The following is a 22,380-nucleotide window of genomic DNA, read 5'->3' as shown; positions in this document are numbered from 1 at the left end:
GACTTCTCTCTCTCCTTCACCGCCCAGATACAACATTTCACTAAAACCTGCCGCTTCTTCCTTTATAACAGGGGTGCCCAAAACGTCGATCGCAACTTACCAGTAGATCGCAAAGGCAATGCGAGTCGATCGCAGAGCCCGGAATCTTTCCCTGCTTCCCTGATGCTGACGCAGCAACAGGCCAAGCGCGTGCAGCGACTGCACAAGCAGTGGGCCCACAAGCTTTTCCCCCCACCCAACGTCAATTCTGACATTGGGGGGGGAGGGAGGGAATGTTTGTTTATTTATTAAATTTAGATCTCATGTAATCCAAAATTCTTAGTGAGTTATAGTAAAACATTCATAATTTAAAAAACAGAGACCATGTAAATGAATACTATACAATAAATAGTTTATTGAAATTCTGAGTTTAGTAAATTTTCAAAGAGGCTAATTTAGGAATATTAATCTCAAAGTTAGAAGCATAAACCATTTGAATATTGGGCCCAAAGAGTATAACTCTGCATTGGTGTGCCAATTTGAAACAAGTATTTTCTAAAAGGTTCAATGAATGCTGAAGAAACACACAGAGCAGGAAATAGTGTTTTGACATGAGCACACAAAAAATTAAGCTGAATAAGTAGTCAGCTTCTCTATATAAAAAGATGGGATTTTACAAATTCATGCATATATGTGGTACCACTTACACACATAAGTGGCAGCTTTTTTAAACTTTCACATCTGAAAGAGTTAATTAGTGAGCTCTACTCCAGAACTCAAACTTTGACTCTAGGGAGATGTCTTTGAACGTCAGAGAAGTTATTAGTACAATTCCCCTGTCAGGCAGTTTTCCAAACTCAAGTCCAAAACAGAATTTAGTTAAGGGCGATGCAGACTTTGAAGCAGTTGTAAGGCTAGTGTATAAATATTTACAAGGTATATGAGTATTGCCATTCTAAAATACATTTATACCTGGAAGGCCTGGCCAGAACATCCCTCCTTTAAATCAGGGCTGTGGAGTTGGAAGCGGAAGCAATTTTTGGATTACTGGAGTCGGAGTTGGTGAAAATGTGCCAACTTCAACTCTGACTCCTAATACAATTAAATTGTATGTCATTCAAATATTATAACACTTACATTTCTTATTTCACAGATAATAATTTGATTAAACCATTTTTTCAGGATATGTTTTACTTTTAGAATAAATTTTGATATCAAATTGATGATTACAAAATGTAATATATTTTATGATATTTATATTAGTAAAAGTGGCACCTAGAGAGAATGACATGGGACAAAGTTTGTCCCTGTCCCATCCCTGTGAACTCTGTCTGATCCAATCCGCACAAGCCTCGAATAGTTGTGATTTTATATTGAAATCATTTTATTAAAGTATAAAAAGAAACAATATTCTGTGCAACTTTTTATAAATCACAAATACAGAACAAGGATCAATAAAATCCCTGCCTCCTCTCCCCTCTCCTCTCACCCCAAATATCCCCTCTCATTCCCCCCCACAAATATCCCCTCTACTATTGAGACAACTGAACAAGCCAAATTACTACAAAATGCTGCATAGAAAATTCATGCTAACAATACCTCGGTCACACACACAGAATTTGTCCCCGACCCCGCAGTTAAGGAAACCATCCCCGTGTCATTCTTTAAGGAGAGAGGGAAGAATCAGAGTTATGAATGGGCACAGCCACTGACCCTCAAGCCTTGCATTGAAGAATGCTGGTGTAGAAGGACTGAGGTTGAGATAGACACTAAAGAATGCCAGTCTCTGGCATCCAGAGCAGATATTGTGATGTCATAATTCCTCATTCCATCAATGCCTAAGAGACAGTCACATCAGTGATGTCACGGTGGCTTCATTATCCTGTACTTGGCTCATATAAGAATCAGAATATGAATGGGCACAGACACTGACCCTCAAGCTTTGCATTGAAGAATGCTGGTGTAGAAAGACTGAGGTTGAGATAGATACTAAAGAATGACACAGGATGGTTTTCTGCAGTTATTGATGGGGACAGGAACAAATTCTGACCCCGTGTTATTCTCTACACAGAACACAAATGCCAAATCCATAATAGCTGACAAAAAAAATTAAACCAAAATCCCAAGAAGCTACACCTTGCATGTAGTAGCTATATAAATAAGGTTCATAGTCAAATGCGCGCAAGACACATGCGCGCGTGCATTTGACTTGCCACCTATAAATAAAGGAGTCAGTGTTGGAGTCAAAGGTTTTATATACAATACAATACAGCTTCTTATATCCCACAATTTTCAACAGGGAATCATTGTGGCTTATAGCAAGAAAGATTACATTTGTGATTCCAGATTAAAGTGAGTAAATTTAACATATTTCAGAATTGGAGGGGAGTGAAAAATGGGGGAGTGAAAAATGGGAGCGCTAGACTGTATATAGCATTCGTATCTACAAGGAGAAAAAGTATGTCTTTAGACTTTTCCTGAAGAATAGGTGAGTTGGTAGATTGTTCCAGTTGCATGGTCCAAGGAATTTGAAAGTGGAGTTAAACAGTTTTTTTCTGGTGTATTCGTTGAGAAGATGGGCAATGTATTTTAAATCATTGTGTATGTCTTAAATTGAGGAAAGTGTGTGAGACTGGGGTACAGGTCACTAGTCCACTGGAGCTTTCTCTGTAGATGGCCTTGTGGATCATACAAGCTAATTTGAAGTGAATATGTTTCTTGATAGGTAACCACTGCAGTTTTAGCAGTAAGGAACTAGCCTTCTCAAAGCAGTTGAATCGAAAAATCAGTCTCACCAATGCATTTTGGAGCAGTTGCAGGCACCTCTGTTCTTTCTCTTTAATGCCATAGTAGGGGGAGTTGCAGTAGTCCATGTAGGATAGCAAGATAGCGTGTGCACTGTCCTAAAGTTGCCTTGAGTCAGAGCTGATCAGACCGATCTTAGTTGTTTTAGTCTGAAGAAGAATCCCTTTGCCATGGATGTGATCTGGCTCCTGAAGGATAAGGAGGAGTCTAGGGTAATTCCTAGCACTTTAGAGGAGTTCGATATTGTGAGTACCTCGCCCCTGCATAGTAACATTGCGAAGTAGTAGACTGTAGTCCCCGAACCACAATACTTTGGTCTTTTGTTTGTTGATCTTCAGGAAATTGGTCTGGGTCCATACACTCAGGTTTTCGACAACATATTTTATGAGGAGCAGTGTATTTTCTATCGATTCTTTGGCTGCGCAGAGTATGAATATATCATCTGCATAGGCGAAGGGGTGAGTCTGAGGGAAGGGGAGGCTATTTCCTACTGCCCTTAGGTAGATATTGAATAGGGAAGGAGAGAGTGGGGAGCCTTGTGGGACACCTTATAAGGACTCTCAGCTCTGGGATCTCTGGCCACTCTTCCAAACTTCATAAGACCTGTTTTTCAGAAATTGTGAGAACCAGTTGAGAACTGTACCATGCAAGCCCACTGCATTGAGTTTCAGAAATAGCAGTGAGTGGTCGATGACATTGAAGGCGGCCGAGATGTCGAATTGTAGCAGGATGAACTGTTTTCCTTTGCTCAGGTATGATTTGGCTGTTGAGGTTAATTGTAGTAGTAGTAGTAGTGTTTCAATGCTGTGCATGACTCTAAAGCCATGTTGTGAACTGTGGAATCTGTCTGCTTGGTTGAGGAAGTCAGTCAATTGTGTGCTGACGCAGAGTTCCATCAGTTTTGCAGTGTAGGGTATTCCTGCAATGGGCCAGAAGTTCTCAACCTATTTAAATTGATGCCGTTGGCTTTCGGTATGGGTGTCGGCACAATTGCTGACACAGCTTTGGGATATATTCCTTTAGTTAGGCACGTATCGATAAGGTCATTCAGCCAGAGGAGGAACTCAGGGGGGCATAGCCCAACAATTTGGCAGGACATATATCCAGGCAGGATGATTTTTTTCAGAGCCTCATCATCCAGATCTTTTTGGATGTAACTGTGAAGAAATTCTGCTAGTATCAATCAGCTGGTATACCATCCTCTGTAGTGTAGATCACTGAGCCAGGTTCAATTCCATCTTCTAAGGAGTGAATGAAGGACTCTCTCAGTTCTGATCTTCTCTTGAAAGTAGTGTGCCAACTGCGCTGCATCCAGATGGTTTGAGGTTGAGCCTCCTTGGATGGCCTGTGTAGATGTCAAGGAACTGAAGATTTTGAAGAGAATTTTTGTAGAGTTTTCTGATTGACTTATAATCTTTTTGTGGTATGATTTTTTGGCCTGAGTTGCTGCCTGCTGGTATTGTTTTATTTTCCTTCTCCATTGAATGAAGTGCTCTTGTATCTGGTCCTTTCTCCAGACCCTTTCTAGTCGATTGGCTTTTATTCTTATGGTAATTAGATTTTCTGAGAACCATGGCCTGTTTTTTTTGCTTAGATATCACAGTCTTGAGGGGTGCTATCTTATCTAAGATTATGGTAGTGCTGTGCCAAGAGTCAAGGGCCTCATCTATGTTGTTATTCACTGGAGTGAGTCCACAGTCCTGTCTTAAAACCTGCTTTGCTGCCATATATGTATATTTCTAAGTCAGTGGTTCTCAACCTTTTTTTTCCCTTCAGGACACACCTAATGAAAGGTGCTTGCATGTGACATACTGCACACATGGACATCACCAACCTTTGGATTGACATAGTGTAGTACCGTATTTTCACGTAGATAACGCGCATCCGTGTAAAACGTGCACACGGGTATAGCGCGCGGGAAACCGAAATATATGTAGAAAAAATTTTGTATACCGCACACACCCGTATACCGTGCATGCTGCCCGACTCTCCCGTCGCTGCCCGACTCTCCTTTTGCCCGCTTCGACTCTCCTCTGGCCACCCCGACTCTCCTCTCCCTCTTGAAGTCCTGTCCCCACCCTGAAAGCCTGATGCCCCCCCCCCCCGACGTCCGATTCACCCCCCCGCAGGATTGCTCGCACCCCCACCCCGAAGGACCGCTCGCACGCACCCGCACCCCCACCCCGAAGGACCGCTCCCACACACTCCCACCTGCACCCCCCACCCTGAAGGACCGCTCGCACCCCCACAGCCTCCCAACCCCCCCCATCATGTAGAAGCTCCTACCGGTGTCCTGCTGCTTCCTCTTGGCGGTCCCGACTCCCCGACACAATCGGGGCAAGAGGGAGCTCAAGCCCTCTTGCCCCAGCCAACTGTGGCACCCCCGACATGATCGGGGCAAGAGGGAGCTCAAGCCCTCTTGCCCCCCTGACTCCCCGACACGATCGGGGCAAAAGGGAGCCCAAGCCTTCTTGCCCCGCCGACTCCCCAACTCCCCGACAATATCGGGCCAGGAGGGAGCCCAAGTCCTTCTGGCCCTGGCGACCCCCCCCCCCCCCCGCTAGTTTTTCGGGCCAGGAGGGAGCCCAAACCCTCCTGGCCACGGCGACCCCCTACCCACACTACATTATGGCAGGAGGGATCCCAGGCCTTCCTGCCCTCGACGCAAACCCCCCTCCCCCCAACGACCGCCCCCCCCAAGAACCTCCGACCGCCCCCCCAGCCGACCCGCGACCCCCATGGCTGACCCCCACGACACCCCCACCCCCCTTCCCCGTACCTTTGTGTAGTTGGACGGACAGACAGGAGCCAAACCCGCCTGTCCGGCAGGCAGCCAACAATGGAATGAGGCCGGATTGGTCCATCCGTCCCAAAGCTCCGCCTACTGGTGGGGCCTAAGGCGCCTGGGCCAATCAGAATAGGCCCGGGAGCCTTAGGTCTCTTCTGGGGGCGGGGCCCATGTCCCTTCAATAAACTGTATATCCTGTGCCCTTTCTCTCCTTTGTACATGATTCATTTCAGTTTCACCCCTCCCCTATGCTCTGGCATCTCTCTCTTTTCCTTTCCTTCCTTCCCACTCCACCCCATGGTCTGGCATCTCTATCTCCTTCCCTTCTCTTCCCCATGCCCTAGCATCTCTCTCCTCCCCCATATGCGCTGACATCTCTCCCCCCCCCATGGTCTGGTAGCTCCTTTCCTTTCCCTCCCTCCCATGGTCTTGGCATCTCTTGTCTCTCATCCCCCTCCCCCTCCCCAATTGGGTGCTGCTGCAGCACTTCTCTTCCCCTCCCCCTCCCCAATTGGGTGCTACTGCTGCACTTTTCTTCCCCTCCCCAATTGGGTGCAGCAGCAGCTTTTCTCTTCCCCCCCAAATTGGGTGCACCAGCTTTTCTCTTCCCCCCTCCCCCCCAAAAAAAAAAATTGGGTGCAGCAGCAACATTTCTCTTTCCTTCCCCCCAAAATGGGTGGAGCAGCAGAATATTTTTCTTCCCCGTCCCCTCCCCTATTCGGTGCAGCAACAGCATTTCTCTTCCCATTCTTCCCAGCTCACAAACCCGGTAGTCGCTAGGCTAGTTGTAAGCTTCCCTCCATCGCTGACCTATCTTTCATAGATCAGCGATGGAGGGAAGCTTACAACTTGCTGCTTTTACTTGCTTCGGGCCTTCCTCTTTGCCGGGTCCTGCCTACTTTCTGTTTCCATGAAGGCAGAACCCGGCAGCGAGGAAGGCCCAAAGCAAATAAAAGCAGTAAGTTGTTAGCTTCCCTCTGGGGCTCTGTGTGCGTGCTGGCTTCCCTTCTCTCCGAAACCAGAAGTTGCGTCCCGTGGGGGGGAGGGAAGAGAAGGGAAGCCGGCATGCACACAGAGCCCCGGAGGGAAGTTTACAACTTACTGCTTTTACTTGCTTCGGGCCTTCCTCGCTGCCGGGTCCTGCCTTCACAGAAACAGAAATTAGGCAGGACCCGGCAACAGGAAGGCCCAAAGCAAGTAAAAGCATGCTGGCAAAAAAAAAAAAAAAAAAAAGGCAGGCGTCAAACAAAATTTTCGGCGGCGAGTCAGCCTGGGAAGGAGCATGGGCGGCAGCAGCAGCAGGATTAGCTGGGCGGTCATCTAAATCAGCCGGGCGCAGCGCCCGGCTGTAAGGCCCTGGGGAGAACACTGGAGATATTCTATTAAATGAAAAAAGCATTTGAAAGTTTAAGAATACAGCTATGAAAGAGCAACTTAATTTTGTTTTGAAATACGATGTGAAATGTTTTCCTTTCATGAAATCCTAGAAACTTTGTTTAGCTACTGGTGCACTGCTACTGTATTACAGCCATTCCACAAATAGGTGGAATTATTCATTGTGTAGCTGTTATGATCAGCCCTTGCGCAGTACAGGCCACAGCTAGCTGTGTTTCTCTAAGGCATAAATAATTCAGATTCTATCAACCACAGGCCAAAGGTTCTCCCTTTTAAAATATTTAGGTAGCATTTTATGAAGCTTTGTTAAGTACGCTATCGCTTTCCTCTTCTTGAGGCCATAGAAAAGCGAATCGGTTTGCTCAAATAATGCACTGGCCTGGCTGAAGTGGTTGAACAAATGTTTTGCCTTGACCTTGAAGAGTTATAACATCGGAACAACAATGTCTGAAAGTGTGGCAAGAAGCTCTACCCAGTGTTTGCTGGGAGGGTACAGCTGAGTTTGGTATGGATTCAAATGGATGGTTTTCAGTGAATGATTTGAAGCACTTGGTCAGATGGCATCATAGTGGCTCGTATCGGCTTTATCCAGGTAATTTATTTTGTTGCAGAATCACGTGCCTGCATTCATAGCAAGGCAGCATGTTTAATCGGTGCTTTTTCAGAAATGTGTTCAGAAATGAAGCTAACATTTTTAGTGCTCTGCAAATATTGTTGTTAATGAGTGTACTAAAATATGGGGGCCAATGTCATCTTTTTGTGATGATTAAATACCAGTTTTTCTATTGAAATATACACCAGGAATAATAGAGGGTGGGAAGGGTTCTTATTATATTGTATACATTAATAATAATAGTGGGGAGGGGGGATGGGCTATGGGTTTATATATATATATACGATTGTTGTTTTTCTTGATGGATTTACAAGTGATGTTTTCAAGACTATGTATGGTTCTTTTTTTAAAAAAAAATATTTTTATTGAAGGATCAATGCATACGAGAAGATACAAAGTGTGACCAAACGAGAAAAACATCAAGTACAAAATTCAAGGGTTCATGTAAAGAACAGACAAAAATAAACAAATCCCCAACATATCATCTCCCATGCAGATCCAATTTTTGAATGAAACCCTCCCCCCCCAACCCCTCCCCCCACCCCTGTGCACCCCTGATCTCTAACCAGCACTAAAAGGAACTCCAATAATCCAAATAGGTCCTAGATTTCCAGCTCGCAACCCCCCGGCGGTGCTGTCTCTCCCAACCAGCCATCAAAGACATATTGGCCCGCCACTGTTGGACTGTTGGCCGCGTGGTGCCAATCCAGTAGCGAAGAATTAGTTTCTTTGTGATTCCTAAGGCCACCAAAAGAAAGCGCTTCCCAGGTTCGCCAACACCCGCCTCCACCAGGGGACTTGTGACACCCAACAGCAACGTCTTGTAAGACCAATCTATAGTCAGTCCTATAACTTTCTCCAACTCCCGAAGCACAAAGATCCACAAGGGCCCTACATATGAGCATTCCAGAAAGTGATGTACCAAGGAGCATTCCAGAAAGTGATGTACCAAGTGATGTACCAAGTGATGTACATCGGGGACAGCAGTCATCAGGCCACAACCCCATCTTTCGACCCTTACATCTTGTTAAATAAGATTGGTGTAGAATCTGCAGATGTACTTCCTGCAAACTCACATTAGGGGAGGCAGAGGCACATTCCTGAAAACACAGAACTAATTCATCAGCAGTGACCTGCTCTCCCAAAGCTAAAGTCCAATCCATTGCCATATCATCAAGAAATCTACTAGACCGTCTTTCCTTCCCCACTTTATACCACTCCGAGAGCGTATTAAATTCAGATGGGGCGGACAAAAACTGATGATCCAAGGAAGTGAAAGTGGGCAAGCTGTTTTCCGGTGATCGGAGCGCCAAACAATAACTACGCAGCTGCAGGTATGCAAACATAGACCCTGCAGTCCAACCCCAGCGGTCTCGACATGCCAGAAAAGAGGGAACCGAACCCGACCCAACCTCAACAACCTGCCCCACAAAACGGCACCCAGACGTCCGAGCTGAGGCAAAAAAAGCATGTTTCCCACCAGTTCCGTAAAAGGCGAGGGACCCACCGCGCCCCCCAATGAAGACCGCCACCAGCACCAGGCCATTCGCAAGGGACGAAGCATAGAAGGGCAGGGTCCCGCCCCATGCCACAGGAGGTTAAAAACTGACACCGGAGCTGACAAAAGGTGCCAGAATCCAACCGGGGCAAACCTGTCAACTCCCGTATATAATTCATGCACCCATCTCAACAAAGCAGCAGCATTATAAAGACGCAAATCGGGCAAGTTCACACCTCCGTGTCCGCGCCCCCTAATCAGTTTGTTATAGCCAATTTTCACCCGGCGAGAGCACCATATAAAGGACGAAACGATCCCCCTATAGGCCTGCACATCTTTCTGTTTGATCCAAAGGGGCACCATTTGTAGTGGATATAGGAGCTTCGGCAAGAGGACCATTTTAATAAGGGCAACGCGCCCCAAGAGCGAGAGGGGAAATTCCATCCACCTCTTACACAAAGCTCGAACTGCATCCAATTTATCAAGTACGTTCTTCCGATAAACCACCCCCGGATCTGCATGCAGATATATTCCCAGATATTTGAGCGTAACCTTAGACCACTGCAGCGGAAAGGAAGGATCGTGCCACAGAGCGCACAGAGGGCGGACCGCCAAGGCCTCCGACTTATCAAAGTTAATTCGCAACCCAGAAAAGGCACCAAATCTCTGTATAAGGTCTATTAATCGAGGAACCCCATCTGCAGCGTCCCCCAGAAAGATGAGCATATCATCCGCAAACAAATTAATTTTAAATTCCTGGGAACCCAAACGAATACCATGCAGATCAGGGCTCTGACGAAGCTTAGCCGCAAGAGGCTCTAGAGCCAAGACAAAGAGCATCGGGGAGAGGGGACAGCCCTGGTGCGTCCCCCTCTCAAGTTCAAAAGAAGAGATAAGCTCCCCGTTAATCAGGATCTGAGCCGTAGGATGAGCGTATAATGATCGAATCCCATTCAGAAAGCTTCCCATAATGCCGAACTGAGGAAGAACCCAAAAAAGATAGTCCCATAACACTTTATCGAACGCTTTTTCCGCGTCTAGACTAACTATAAGAGCGTTCTTCTGTCCCGGGTGTTGCCCAACTAGTCCAGGATTCTGAAGCACCGAAAGCGCCCTCAGCACGTTAGCAGAGGAATAACGGCCCGGCACAAAACCTGCCTGGTCCGAATGAACCAAGCTGGGCAAAACCCGACCCAGGCGTGCCGCCATAATAGCAGCAAACAACTTGATATCTTGATTGAGCAGAGAGATAGGTCTATAGGAACTAGCTGATCTTCCGCCCGCCCCAGTTTCGGTAGAACCACAATATTAGCGTGAGTTAGTCTATGCGGAGGCAGGTCACCTCTACTAAGAGCCCCACATAGGGCTTGAAATGGGCCCACCACTCGTGCCCCCAACAACTTATAATATTCAGAGCCCAGTCCGTCAGGCCCAGGGGCTTTAGCCAATTTTAAGGCCCGAATAGCTTGTTGGATTTCCAACCCTCGCACCGGGGCATTTAACACCTCCCGCTGCTCATGTCCCAAGGACGGAAGCTGCAGGTCTTGAAAGAAAGCCATCCTCTGTACTGTGTCACAAGTCCCCTTATCATAGAGAGCCCTATAGTAATTAACAAAACTCTGCTGTATCCCAGTTTGGGCAGTTATTTCTCTACCATCAGGCGCCCGGACTACTTTCTGCAGTCAGGAGAGCCCTGACCTGGTTAGGGATCATTTACTCTCTGTCTTGCTAGCAGCCATTTTGCTTGGAAATAAATCACATTCAACAGTGAACAGGATGGTTTATTAGTTTTCAATGCTTATATCAAATGATGGCCGATTGCTTGAGGGTAGGAGATAGAATTTTCTTTTTAATTTAAAAATAAGAGCCTTTGAATTCTGACCAATAACTGCAAAGCCACCTAGTTGCAGCATAACATTATTTAATCAGCGACAATGGTATCGGTTGAGGAATCTTGAAACATCAGTTGGTGACTTTGGGCCGGATTCACTAAGCTCACCGATCATGTTTGCAATTGTGTACTGACCCGATTTTCCCCCGACCCGATTCACTAACCTCGTGGCCGATCAACCTCTGATTTGATCCGTGCATGCAAATGAGGGAAAACAGCATGCAAAGTAGGAAGGCAGCGATTCACTAAACTGAAGAAGGAACACCGACTGGGCTGGCAGATCAAAAAAGAAGCGACTGCTGAGGACCAGTTGCTCATGTTCTTTCCGACTGTCCTGCCTCAAATCCCAGCCCTACAGCCCTGAAATAAAATATCTCCCTTGTACTAAAACCCTGCTCTCTGCCTCTCTGCCACTGCGTCTTGCTGCTCTTTTTTCCTTTTAATATTTTGCTTGTCTTTTTTACGTTCTTTACTTTCTTTTTTGGATCTCAGCTCTCTGCTGCCCTGTCTGCCTCTCTTCGAGCCCGTGGTTTTAACCCGCGGGTTTAAAATGTGTTCTTTGCCAGAAGCTTTTAGTCATAAGGGACATAGGGCGCTGTGTAGGAAAATGAGTCTACTGGCCAAAAAATGTATTCTTCAATATTGGACGATCCCTGACCCTCCAAAGTTTGGGCATTGGCGAAACCAGTTGCATCAGTTAGCCATCTGGGAAGCTAGAGGTGCTGGAAGAATGAGGAAGCGAAAGATGTTGTTTATGCAAATATGGGATCCATATTTGCAAGCCTTATTTCCTAAAGGTCGTAGTGCGGTTTTAAGAAGGGTGTCCTAACTGAGATTGAGGAGGGGTAGAGAGTACCATTGGAAGGGGGAGGGAAGGTAGAGGGTATTAAATAGATTCAAACATGTAGTCATACATAGATTGAGTGGGGTTTGATGGGGGATGAAGGTATTTTCTAGGTTTATATGGGATGTATTTTTCTCAATGCCTCATTATTATACTACCATACACATATTCCAGTCATAAGAACTTCTTCCTTATATGTTTTATTCAGTATATCCGATCCTCTGGTCCTCTGAATAGCCAGTGACACTGAACTCATTATTATACTAAGCACCTTGGTGTTGTATGTAATATTGACCACATCAATATGTTCATCATATTATTATATTTGATGCATCATCATTGTTATACAAGTTTTAATGTTGTATTTGTTGTTGTTTGCATCAGTAAAAATTGTTTGAACTTAAAACGTGTTCTGTTCATAAAGCCAGGGATGCTCTCTCCTTCCCCTGTCACCCCTATATCGTTCTAAGCACTTGTAGCTGTGTTCGTGCAGGCGGGCAGAACTGTTCCATTAAACCCCCCCTTTCCTTGTTTTCGCTTGTGTGGCATGCGCAAACCATCTACAGGCAAAGAAGATGGTCTGCGCATGCGTCAGGATCGTTCTTCACGATTACTCTGGGGTTGATGTGGGGCATGCCACCGATTGCATTAATTTGCATGTGGAGGCTTGGTGAATCGGTCACCCAGCCACGGATCGGATCGGATCAGATCGGATCGGATTCGTGAGGTTAGTGAATTTAGCCCTTTGAATCTTATGAGCCATTGAAAAGTGCTGAGAGGGTTCCTATTGTTGGCATTTTATCATTACTCTTTTGTTATCTTTATCTTTTTGTAAATTTGTTTCTGGTGTGTTTAAAAAAATGGATCCAGGAAATTACCTGTTGGATTCAGGGGATTCCTGATTTTATTTAACTCTTAAAATCTTCGGTATAGAGAGAGATTTCTATAAATAAGATGATATTTAAAAGTAGGCAATTACTCCATTTTTCAGTCTTCTGTTACAAATGTATCCACTTTGCAGCTCCTCATTATCTGTCTTCTGTCTCTTTTTTTTTTTTTTTTAATTATTTACCGGTATTTACCACTTTTATCCTAAGTGGTTTTACATTCAGGTTCTTTATCATATTTCCCTATCTGCCCCAGCAGGCTCAAACTCTATCAAATGTACCTGGGGCAATGGGAGGATTAAGAGACTTGCCCAGGATCAAAGGAGCAGCGAGGGATTTGAACCCACAACCTCTTTACACCCTTCCTTGTGAATTCATTTGGCAAGTTGTTTACTGTGCCCTAATCCATTGCCAACTCCTGATTATGTCCTTCCACTTTGCTGCTACCCTATGCTTGAAAGTGTTTTTCTGAGTTGGTGTGCCATGCTCTTCTGGCAATATTCAAAGCGAGGAGGGGCCTTAGACGTCCGGGCCAACATTTCATGGCAACGTGTCAACGTTTCATGGCAATTCAGCCACTTCTTTAGGACTCAAAGGACTTCACCAGTCGTCTTGTAATGTTTGTGGTGAGACGATTGGTGGAGTCCTGAAGAAGCGGCTGAATTGCCGTGAAACGTTGACATGACTCACTGATTTATGTGGCTGATAAAAGAGATATTTTCAACTGAATACATATATAAGAATGTTTAAAATATCCATATTTATCACTAGTGTGCAGTGAATAATTGAATTGCTATGGTTTGTGGAAAAATTTTGTAAGACTTAACCATTGAATGGAAGTTTTTTCTGCCGATGATGTGGTTAGAGGTTGGTAGGTCATAAATCTGCTCACCACGATCTTGAAGCTTTTTCTTTCATTTTGAGTGGTAAGTCAGCTTTTTGCAGTGGGGTGTCTTTGGCTTTTTGCATTTACATTAATCCCCTACTTCCTTGTTCTTTTTTGTTACATTTATAGAACCTGCTAATCGAATAAAACCTGCTAATCGAATAAAACCTGCTGAGCTGAAAATATTTGCTCTGACCATCGTGTCACTGTGTGGATAGTGCTGGGGTGATCCATGGGTAGAGCTGGGAAGAAGCAGGCATTAATCCAGATCACCACTGGACAATAGCCACACTCGTAACATAGGATTGGAAAAAAACAATTATTCCTATGTTTATGTGAATTGGCTGTTTAGATAGTGACTGAACATTGCCATTATATAAATAGCTGCAATACTGACCACAAACTTTGATATTCAGTGGCAGTTACTAATCATATACAGCCACTGAATATCCAGACTTGTTTTTTTGTGTGTTGGCATATGTTATGTGTTGTGGCATATTGCGGGTTCAAGAGACTAACAAAGTCAAAATGGGATAGCAGAAAAACTAGGGTCAGTCTAACAGGCCACAGTGGTTACTGCTTTGAGCTACCAAGATGAGAGCTTGAATCAGTCTTAGTTTAATTTTGCTTATAATGCTACCTGTGAAGCTGAGTGTGCTGAGGTTACCCTGCCTTTCTACCATAGGACTTATTAATGGTTCATCATTTGTGTAAGCATTAAGAAATGACACTGACAAAGCCTACATGCTGCTCATGTTTAGAGAGGTTACTGGAGAAAATAGAAAACATTGAGGATCTTCCATGGGGCTTTGTTTAATAGATTGCTGTACACTGCATTGTGTGAATTTCTTCAAAAAGGTGGTAAATAATTCCTAATAAAGAAATCAAATCAAAATAGAAATCAAATGGGAGGACAAAGGACTGCAGCTCACTGAGACCATAATAACGAACCCTGTTGTTTGTGTGTGTTCTTATTCAATAGAGATAAATAATGCAGATTTGAAAGGCTGTGTCAGTGACAACAGCCTCAGCAGCAATGCCAGTCTTCCTAGTGTGCAGAGTTGCAGGAGGCTTGGAGAACGAAAAGTAGCAAGCTGGGCAGTATCTTTTGAACGGCTTCTTCAGGATCCTGTCGGTGTTAGATATTTCTCTGTAAGTACTTCTTACCTGTTCCTGGAAAGCATTATTTTAGTGGCTGTCTGTCAAATAACTTCACAAAAAATGGGAGTGTGTCGGCTGAGAAGACTAAGAAAAGGAAAGGTAGGACATCATAGAAAACATAGTAGATGACGGCAGATAAAGACCCGAATGATCCATCTAGTCTGCCCAACCTGATTCAAGCTAAAAATTTGTTGGGGTTTGGGCAAGAATCTAAAGCTCTGCCCGATACTGTTCTTAGGTTCCAACTACTGAAGTCTTCATCAAAGCTCACTCCAGTCCATCTACACCAGGGATCTCAAAATCCCTCCTTGAGGGCCGCAATCCAATCGGGTTTTCAGGATTTCCCCAATGCATATGCATTGAAAACAGTGCATGCACATAGATCTCATGCATATTTATTGGGGAAATCCTGAATACCCGATTGGATTGCGGCCTTCAAGGAGGGACTTTGAGACCCCTGATCTTTGAGATCCCAGCCACTAAAGCCCTCCCCAGCCCATCTTCCCCCAAGCAGCCATATACAGACACAGACCGTGCAAGTCTGCCCAGTACTGGCATTAGTTCTTCAATATTATTCCTATTATTTTCTGATTCTAGGTCCTCTGTGCTCATCCCACGCTTTTTTGAACTCCGTCTCAAACTCAAACCCGTTGCAGGGCCACATTTTGGATTTGTAGGTACTTGGAGGGTCTCAGAAAGAATAGCTAATGTCTTATTAAAGAAATGATCATTTTATATGAGGTAAAACTCTTTATTTAAAATCTTTCCTTTTGGCTAAGTCTTAATAATAATATTGTAATGGTTCACAGTCATAAGCGCGCCGGACAAACGGCGCCGACAAATTTGAGCGGACAATTGAGCACAAGACAGCAGTGCGCTGCACAAAAACCTTATTTTAAAGGGCTCTGACGGGGGTATTTGGGGGGAATACCCCCAGTTTACTAAATACTGTTCGCGCTGCCATTGGAGGTGGTTTTGGGGGTTTGTAACCCCAGAAATAAATACTCAAGGATTAGGGCCCGAATATATCCCTTATTCACTCAAAAACAAGCCCCACACGGACAAACAATACACACACCCAGCAACACTACAAGGCCTTACTTACAACCCACAACATTCACACTCACCAAAGAGAAAGGGAAAAAGAAAAGAAGTGGAGAAAAAGGCCTCATTTCAGCTTCATCTGGCCAAAAAAACTCCACTCCTACAAAAGCTGTTTATGTGTAAATGCTGAAAAATAGTCCAAGAAAACAGGGCAACTAAAGTAACCTGCCAGGTGGTATCAAACAGCACGCCTAATACAGATGAAAGTCAGTGGGTGAATGTAACAAAAGGCAGTATAGTCCAGCTCATAACATCCATAGCAAAAGCAAGAAAAATAACTTAGCTGCTAATGGCCTCCAAATCCAGGCCAGGCTGATCGATGACTGAGAATCAGGCAGCTGTGAATTGTCTTGTCTTGTCTTTTTAAGCTAAGTACTGTTTGGGGAGTGTTTATGATTGGGCTTTTTCAACTGCGTTGTTTTGCTGGTATTGCCTCAAGGAGCCTTTTTCTATCTTTAGCAGGTTCGGGTTTTTGAAAAACAGATTTTTCTCAAGTTTGAGTTTTTCTCTGTTCTGGTTTTCCTGACCTGATTGTGAGCCGATGATAGTAAGTGGGGCTTTATTGGGTATGAAGTTACATTTGAAGTTTGTACCAGAAGCTTTGAGGCTCAGCTTAATTATTTTAACTTAAGCTAGTTCCTTGTGGCATTAGCAACAAATTATATACAGTCAAACCTCGGTTTGCGAGTGTTTTGCAAGACGAGCAAAACATTCGCAAAATCAGCGCCTCAGAAACCGAGTTTAACTTGATTTACGAGCGCCATCACCTGCGATCCAGCATCCCCCCCAGCGATCCGGCATCCCCCCCCCACGATACTACATCTCTCCCCCGAGCACCGTAACAAAATCCCTTACCCCGATTGGGCACCGGCACCAGCACCAACGCATAGGACATGCCGGTGCCCGAAGATCCTCTCTCTTCTGGGCTGGGTGGTGCGTCGGAGATCCTCCCTCTTGCCTGTGCTGGGCTGGAATGGGCCTTGAGCATTTGCGCATGCTTAAGGCCTTCTGGTCTCGCTCTCTCCAAGATTCTGAATCTTCCTATGGGGAAAATCGCTTTGATATATGAGCAATTTGGTTTATGAGCATGTTTCTGGAACGAATTATGTAAACTGTATAGTGGAACCTTGGTTTACGAGCATAATTCGTTCCAGAAGCATGCTCGTAAACCAAATTGCTCATATATCAAAGCAAGTTTCCCCATAGGAAGTAAGGGAAACTGCTTTGATTGGTTCCACCTCCTCCCCCCCCTCCACGAGACTACCGGCGCTGCTCCATTCTCCCCCCCTTGAGGAATCCGACGCTGTTCCAAACCCCTCCCCGCGATTCAGCTTCCACCCCCCTGCGAACCAGCACCCCCCCCGCTCGCGTTGCCCCCCCTCCACCGCGATCCTACTTTCCCCCCTCCCGAGCAGTCAATGACACCCTTTACCCGACTTGGCACCAGTGCCGATGCCCGAAGATCCTCCCTCTTCTGGCGCGGCTGGGGGGGTGTCTGAGATCCTCCTTCTTCTGGGCTGGGCTGGGCTGGACTGGCTTTGAGCATTTGCGCATGCTCAAAGCCTTCTGGTCTCACTCTCTCCGAGATTGAGAGCGAGACCAGAAGGCTTTGAGCATGCGCAAATGCTCAAAGCCAGTCCAGCCCAGCCCAGCCCAGCCCAGAAGAAGGAGGATCTCCAACGCACCGCCCAGCCCAGGCCTCGCCAGAAGAGGGGAGGATCTTCGGGCACAGGCACTGGTGCCAAGTCGGGTAAAGGGTGTCATTGACTGCTCGGGGGGGGAAGTAGGATCGCAGTGGAGGGGGGGGGCAATGCGAGCAGGGGGGGATGCCGGATCGCTGGGGGGGATGCCGGATCGCCGGGGGAGGGGGGGCGCTCGTACAGCGAGGCAAGCTTGGTTTACGAGGCACCAAGTTTGCGAATGTTTTGCTCGTCTTGCAAAACACTCGCAAATTGGTGCACTCGTAAACCGAGGTACCACTGTATTACTGTTTCTTCCTACATTTTGGATCACTTGGCAGCTCTAAATCTGGCCCAGTTGAAATTCAGGCAGTCTGCAAAATATATTCTGCTTGGAGATGTATCTTGTTGAGCCCAAAAGTAAATATTAGACATTGAAAACTTGGCAGTTGTTCTATGAAAACCTAAGCAAATTTATAATTTATCACAAACATTTCTTTCTTGCAGTTGTAATTCTTATTTTTTTTTTCCATTTTTAGGAATTTTTGAAGAAGGAGTTCAGCGAAGAGAATATTTTGTTTTGGCAAGCCTGTGAATATTTTAGCCGAGTCCCTGCACATGACAAAAAAGAAGTAAGATAAGATTAAATATTTATGGCAGAGACTCCCCACAAGGAACTATTTTTGTTAAAATGTAGCACAAGGAATAAGAATGTACTGTATTTAAGAACATAATTATAATCTCCAAACTTAAACTTTAAACTGTCCTATAAAGAATCGAGCTTTTTAACCCTTAGTTGCCTTGGATGGCTGGTGATAATGCTGGCAGCTCTCTTTGCTCAGGGCTTTCCATGGAAACTGTCACACTTGCATTGACCCCCAAAAGTTGTTCTCAGCTTGGCACTTGTGTACTGGGACACTAACAACAGCATAACTATGACTTTTCTAGCAACTGGTATAATTTAAAAATATGAATGCTCACACAAAGTTTTGCTCTCTCTGTTGCCCCCACCCCCCACCTATTCTCCTGTGCCATGTAGGTACTAGGAGTGTTTTGTGTTTTTTTTTACTGTTTCTGCTGCCTCCTTTTCTATCAGCTACCACCTGAAGTCTGGACTGTGCAGGGCCAGCAGGTGATGATCTTGTACGGGTCCAGCTTTAGGAGAAAGTTCACATAAAAAGAAGTAGCAATAAGTGATAAATGCTGCATGCTGTATTCCTCTTGGCAGCGGGTGGCAATTTAGAGGGGTTAAAAAAGAAGATTGTACTAATGTCAGAGGGGTGAGACGGAAGGGAAGATGGTACTGCTGCCAGGGGAAGAGGGATGGAAGGGAGAGTTCTGACAGCAGGGCTTGTGGCAGGGAAGTAGAAGGAAGCGATGATGCCAGGTGGGACAGTGGGAGATGATGCTAGTGGGATGGGTGCAAAGTGGAAAGATGATGACATTTCATAATAAAATGAACCCAGTACCTGGATGATTCTTATATGAGGAAGGGCTAAAGAGATTAGGACTCTTCAGCTTAGAGAAAATATGGCTGGGAAGTAGGGGAGGGAGAGATAGAATAGAGGTCTAGAGAATCTTGAGCAGAGTGGAACAGATAAACAGAAATTGATTTGTTTACTCTTTAAAATAAAAGTCCAAAGACTAGAGGACATGCCATGAATTTACATAGTAATATCTGTAAAACAAAATAATTTTTCACTCAGTACATAGTTAAGCCATAAAGTGATAAAAGTAGTTAGCATAGCAGGGTTCGTAAAAGGTTTGGACAAATTCCTAGAGGAAAAGTCTATTTACCATTATTAAGATGGATTGCTTATCCCTGGAGGTAAGTAGCATGGAATCGTGCTACCTTTTGAGCCTGCCAGGTATTTGTAACCTGCCTTGGCTACTGTTAGAAGCAGCTAGATAGATCTTTATTCTGACCCAGTATGGCGATTCTTAGGTACCTATGTATAGCTGCGATGCAGCATAACATTTAGGAATTGCTGCATTAATGAACTGTTCCTTCTAAAGGTGAAGCAGGGTTGAGAATATTTTAGTTTTATGATACACTGACAGTTTTTTTAAACCTATAAAAAGAGAGTAGAAATGTGAGGCCCAATATTTAAAGCTTAGTTTATAAGCAGGTAATAAATTTTTAAAATAAATAAATTTAGTCAGCCGCTGGCTGGTTAAACCACTTGGTCGGGGCTAGCCACTAATTTTCAGCCGCATTAAACTGGCTAAGTGCCGCTGAATATCATGATTAGCATTGAACACAAATCTGGCTATGTTGAGGGCATTCTGGGGGCAGAGTGAGCACTTGGCCGCTTAAGTGCTGTTATTCAGCCCCTTAAGCAGCCCAGGTATACAATATAAATTTTGGGACTTCATAAAAGTCTGCCCTATTTTTATGTGGTATCTCATGGCCGCTTAAGTGCTGAATATCGACTTAAGCAGCTATGTGTTAGCCAGCTTAAACATACCTGGATATTCAAAGCCAAAACCCACTTGGATCCCGGCTGAATATCGATCCTGTGGTTGCCAGAGATTTAAGATAGTGTGGGGTTCATCATATTTAGTTTACAGAAAAACAGCTTATTTCAAGAACCTATGTGTTTTTTTTCTCACTGATTGCAAGTAGTACTGGTTGAGAGAATTGCTGTGTCTAATTCTGCCTCTTTCCTGATTTAAAAATATACTTGTTGATAAATCACAATGTAAAAATAAGATCTTGTGGATTGCATATGCTGCCAAAAAGGAAAAACCTTTCAATTAAATTTCTAAAAGCAAAGGCATATTTTTGCCTCTCTGAGGGTGGAACAGGAGATGGAAGTCTTCTTTTCATGGCTCAAAATGACTTTTTAAAAATCTTCTGTTGAACTGAAAGGATGAGTTTCCAAATCAGAATGGCTTACCACAAAGCAGTAGTCGTCACTGATTTGTATATCAGGTTCAAAAGAGCTGAAGGAGATCAAACCTATTTTGGGCCATGCCATTGACCAATGCATGCTGGCATCGGTCACCTGTGAAGATCCCAGATAGCTCCTGTTTAAATACAGGATAAGTGTCTACAAACTAAAAGTGATAATGTAGACAAAATTTAAATGGAAACTCTAAGTAGCCAACCTTTGCATACAGTGCAAGACCAGAGAAATAGAAAGAGATGCATTTCCTCCTGTACGGTGCAAAATATAAAGACGGAAGATGTAAATTCTCAAAACTTACATGTTTCAATCACTAAACTGAAACTAAAATAATTTTTTCCTATCTTTGTTGTCTGGTGATTTTATTTTTCTAATAAAAAGCAAATGATAAACAAAAATGCAAATGATTCACAAAAAGCAAATGATAAACAAAAATGGCATTGATACATTAGTCATTAATGCAGCTCTCACACATCTCTCAAATATATGTTATCAAAAATACATATCAAGTCATTCTATTAAAACATATTCTGAGAATAACTCAATATCTGTATGCCTGTGGAAACAATAGCATTTTCATCTTTCATGTAAGCAAATCTATAAATGTTATCTCAAAGACAGAGGCAAACCATTCTGTAGTTTAGATTCCCATACTTTAAAAATGGACACTCAGCATTTCTCTAATCTAATTACTTTAAAGGAAGAAATATTCTAAAGATTTGCATAAGTGGATCTTAAAGATCGTGTAGGTTGATAAATCATAAAATTGAAGCAATAAGAGGAGACACTAACCCCTTCTTCTATCAAGCTGCGCTAAAGGTTTTTAGTGTGGGCTGGTGAGGTAAATGCTCCGATGTTTGTAGGAATTTTATGAGCATTGGAGTATTTACTGTGCAGGCCTAAATTATTCTGTACCTTAAAAATTAACAACCACTACCAGGTGACCATGAGGTGGGGGTGGGGGGTGTCCAAATGGCCACCAAGGCAAGAGGGAGTGGAGGGGAATGTGTTTTTTTCAAGGCCTATAGTGTACATCCAGGCTCAAAAAAACCCAAATTCCCAGTGGCTGTCAATGACCTGTGGGTCTTGCATCGAAGAACACTGTCACAAGGAAATATGGTATGGGGGTCAGAGAACTACCTGATAACATCAGTTGTGTGATGATTTTGTGGCAGACTATTATTGGGGTGGTTTGCCATTGTTTTCCGTAGTCATCTTTACTCCGGGTACTCATTCACTTATCAAAGGTTGATGGGTGGCTAAGTTGATAGAAGCAAGATACCTGACTGAAATCCCCAGTAGAGAATGACATGGGGACAAAGTTTGTCCCCACAAGCTCTAACCCTGTCCCCACCCTGTTCATGCAGGCTCTGTCCCCCATCCCCACAGGTTCCAACTCTGTCCCCGTCCCGTCCCCACAAGCTCTGTTCCCATCCCCGCAGACTCTGTCCTCATTTGCACAAGTCTTGAACATTTATGATTTTATATTTAAATCTTTTTATTAAAGTATAAAAAGGGACAATATTCTGTGCAACTGTTTATAAATCACAAATAGAGCCTTTCATATCTATCTATCAGGTTTTGATACAACCTTCCCAAAGATTCAGTTGCCTATGTTTTTACATAATCTGGGAAGGTAATTGGATTGTCTTTCGGACATGGGTGTAGAAGAGAACTGGAACTGTGTAGTGGATAAGCAAGAAAATAAATGTCTATTAAATGCTAGAAATGCTCCTTGGTGCCATCAACGCTGGATGAATCTGTTGCAATAACAGTAAGATGCTTGAGCAGCTGGGCATATGATAGAAGGACATTGTAGATGATAGGAGTCTGATCAGCAGATAAGACTCTTGTTGCCCTATCAAAGGCAGACAAGACACAAATGAAGTCATTTAGCAGTGGTTCATTTAAATCCAAAAGCAGCTTTTGAAGTTTTTTAAA

At 44.2% G+C, this 22,380-nt stretch overlaps 1 protein-coding gene across 4 annotated transcripts in view; it reads left to right on the top strand.

The window, feature by feature from the left end:
* RGS12 (regulator of G protein signaling 12) overlaps nt 1-22,380 on the top strand; it is a 240,664-nt gene that overhangs the window by 122,891 nt on the left and 95,393 nt on the right. For all 4 annotated transcript variants that reach the window (XM_033950323.1, XM_033950342.1, XM_033950313.1 and 1 more), the window contains exons 5-6: nt 14,569-14,738; nt 18,070-18,162. In XM_033950323.1, the coding sequence (XP_033806214.1) occupies nt 14,569-14,738; nt 18,070-18,162 (263 nt within the window). The remainder of the gene's footprint in view (nt 1-14,568; nt 14,739-18,069; nt 18,163-22,380) is intronic.

The sequence above is a fragment of the Geotrypetes seraphini genome, chromosome 1, assembly GCF_902459505.1.
Source record: "Geotrypetes seraphini chromosome 1, aGeoSer1.1, whole genome shotgun sequence".
Lineage (NCBI taxonomy): Eukaryota > Metazoa > Chordata > Amphibia > Gymnophiona > Dermophiidae > Geotrypetes > Geotrypetes seraphini.
The sequence above is the reverse complement of the archived record's forward strand: the minus strand, read 5'-3'. Positions and strand labels throughout refer to the sequence as shown.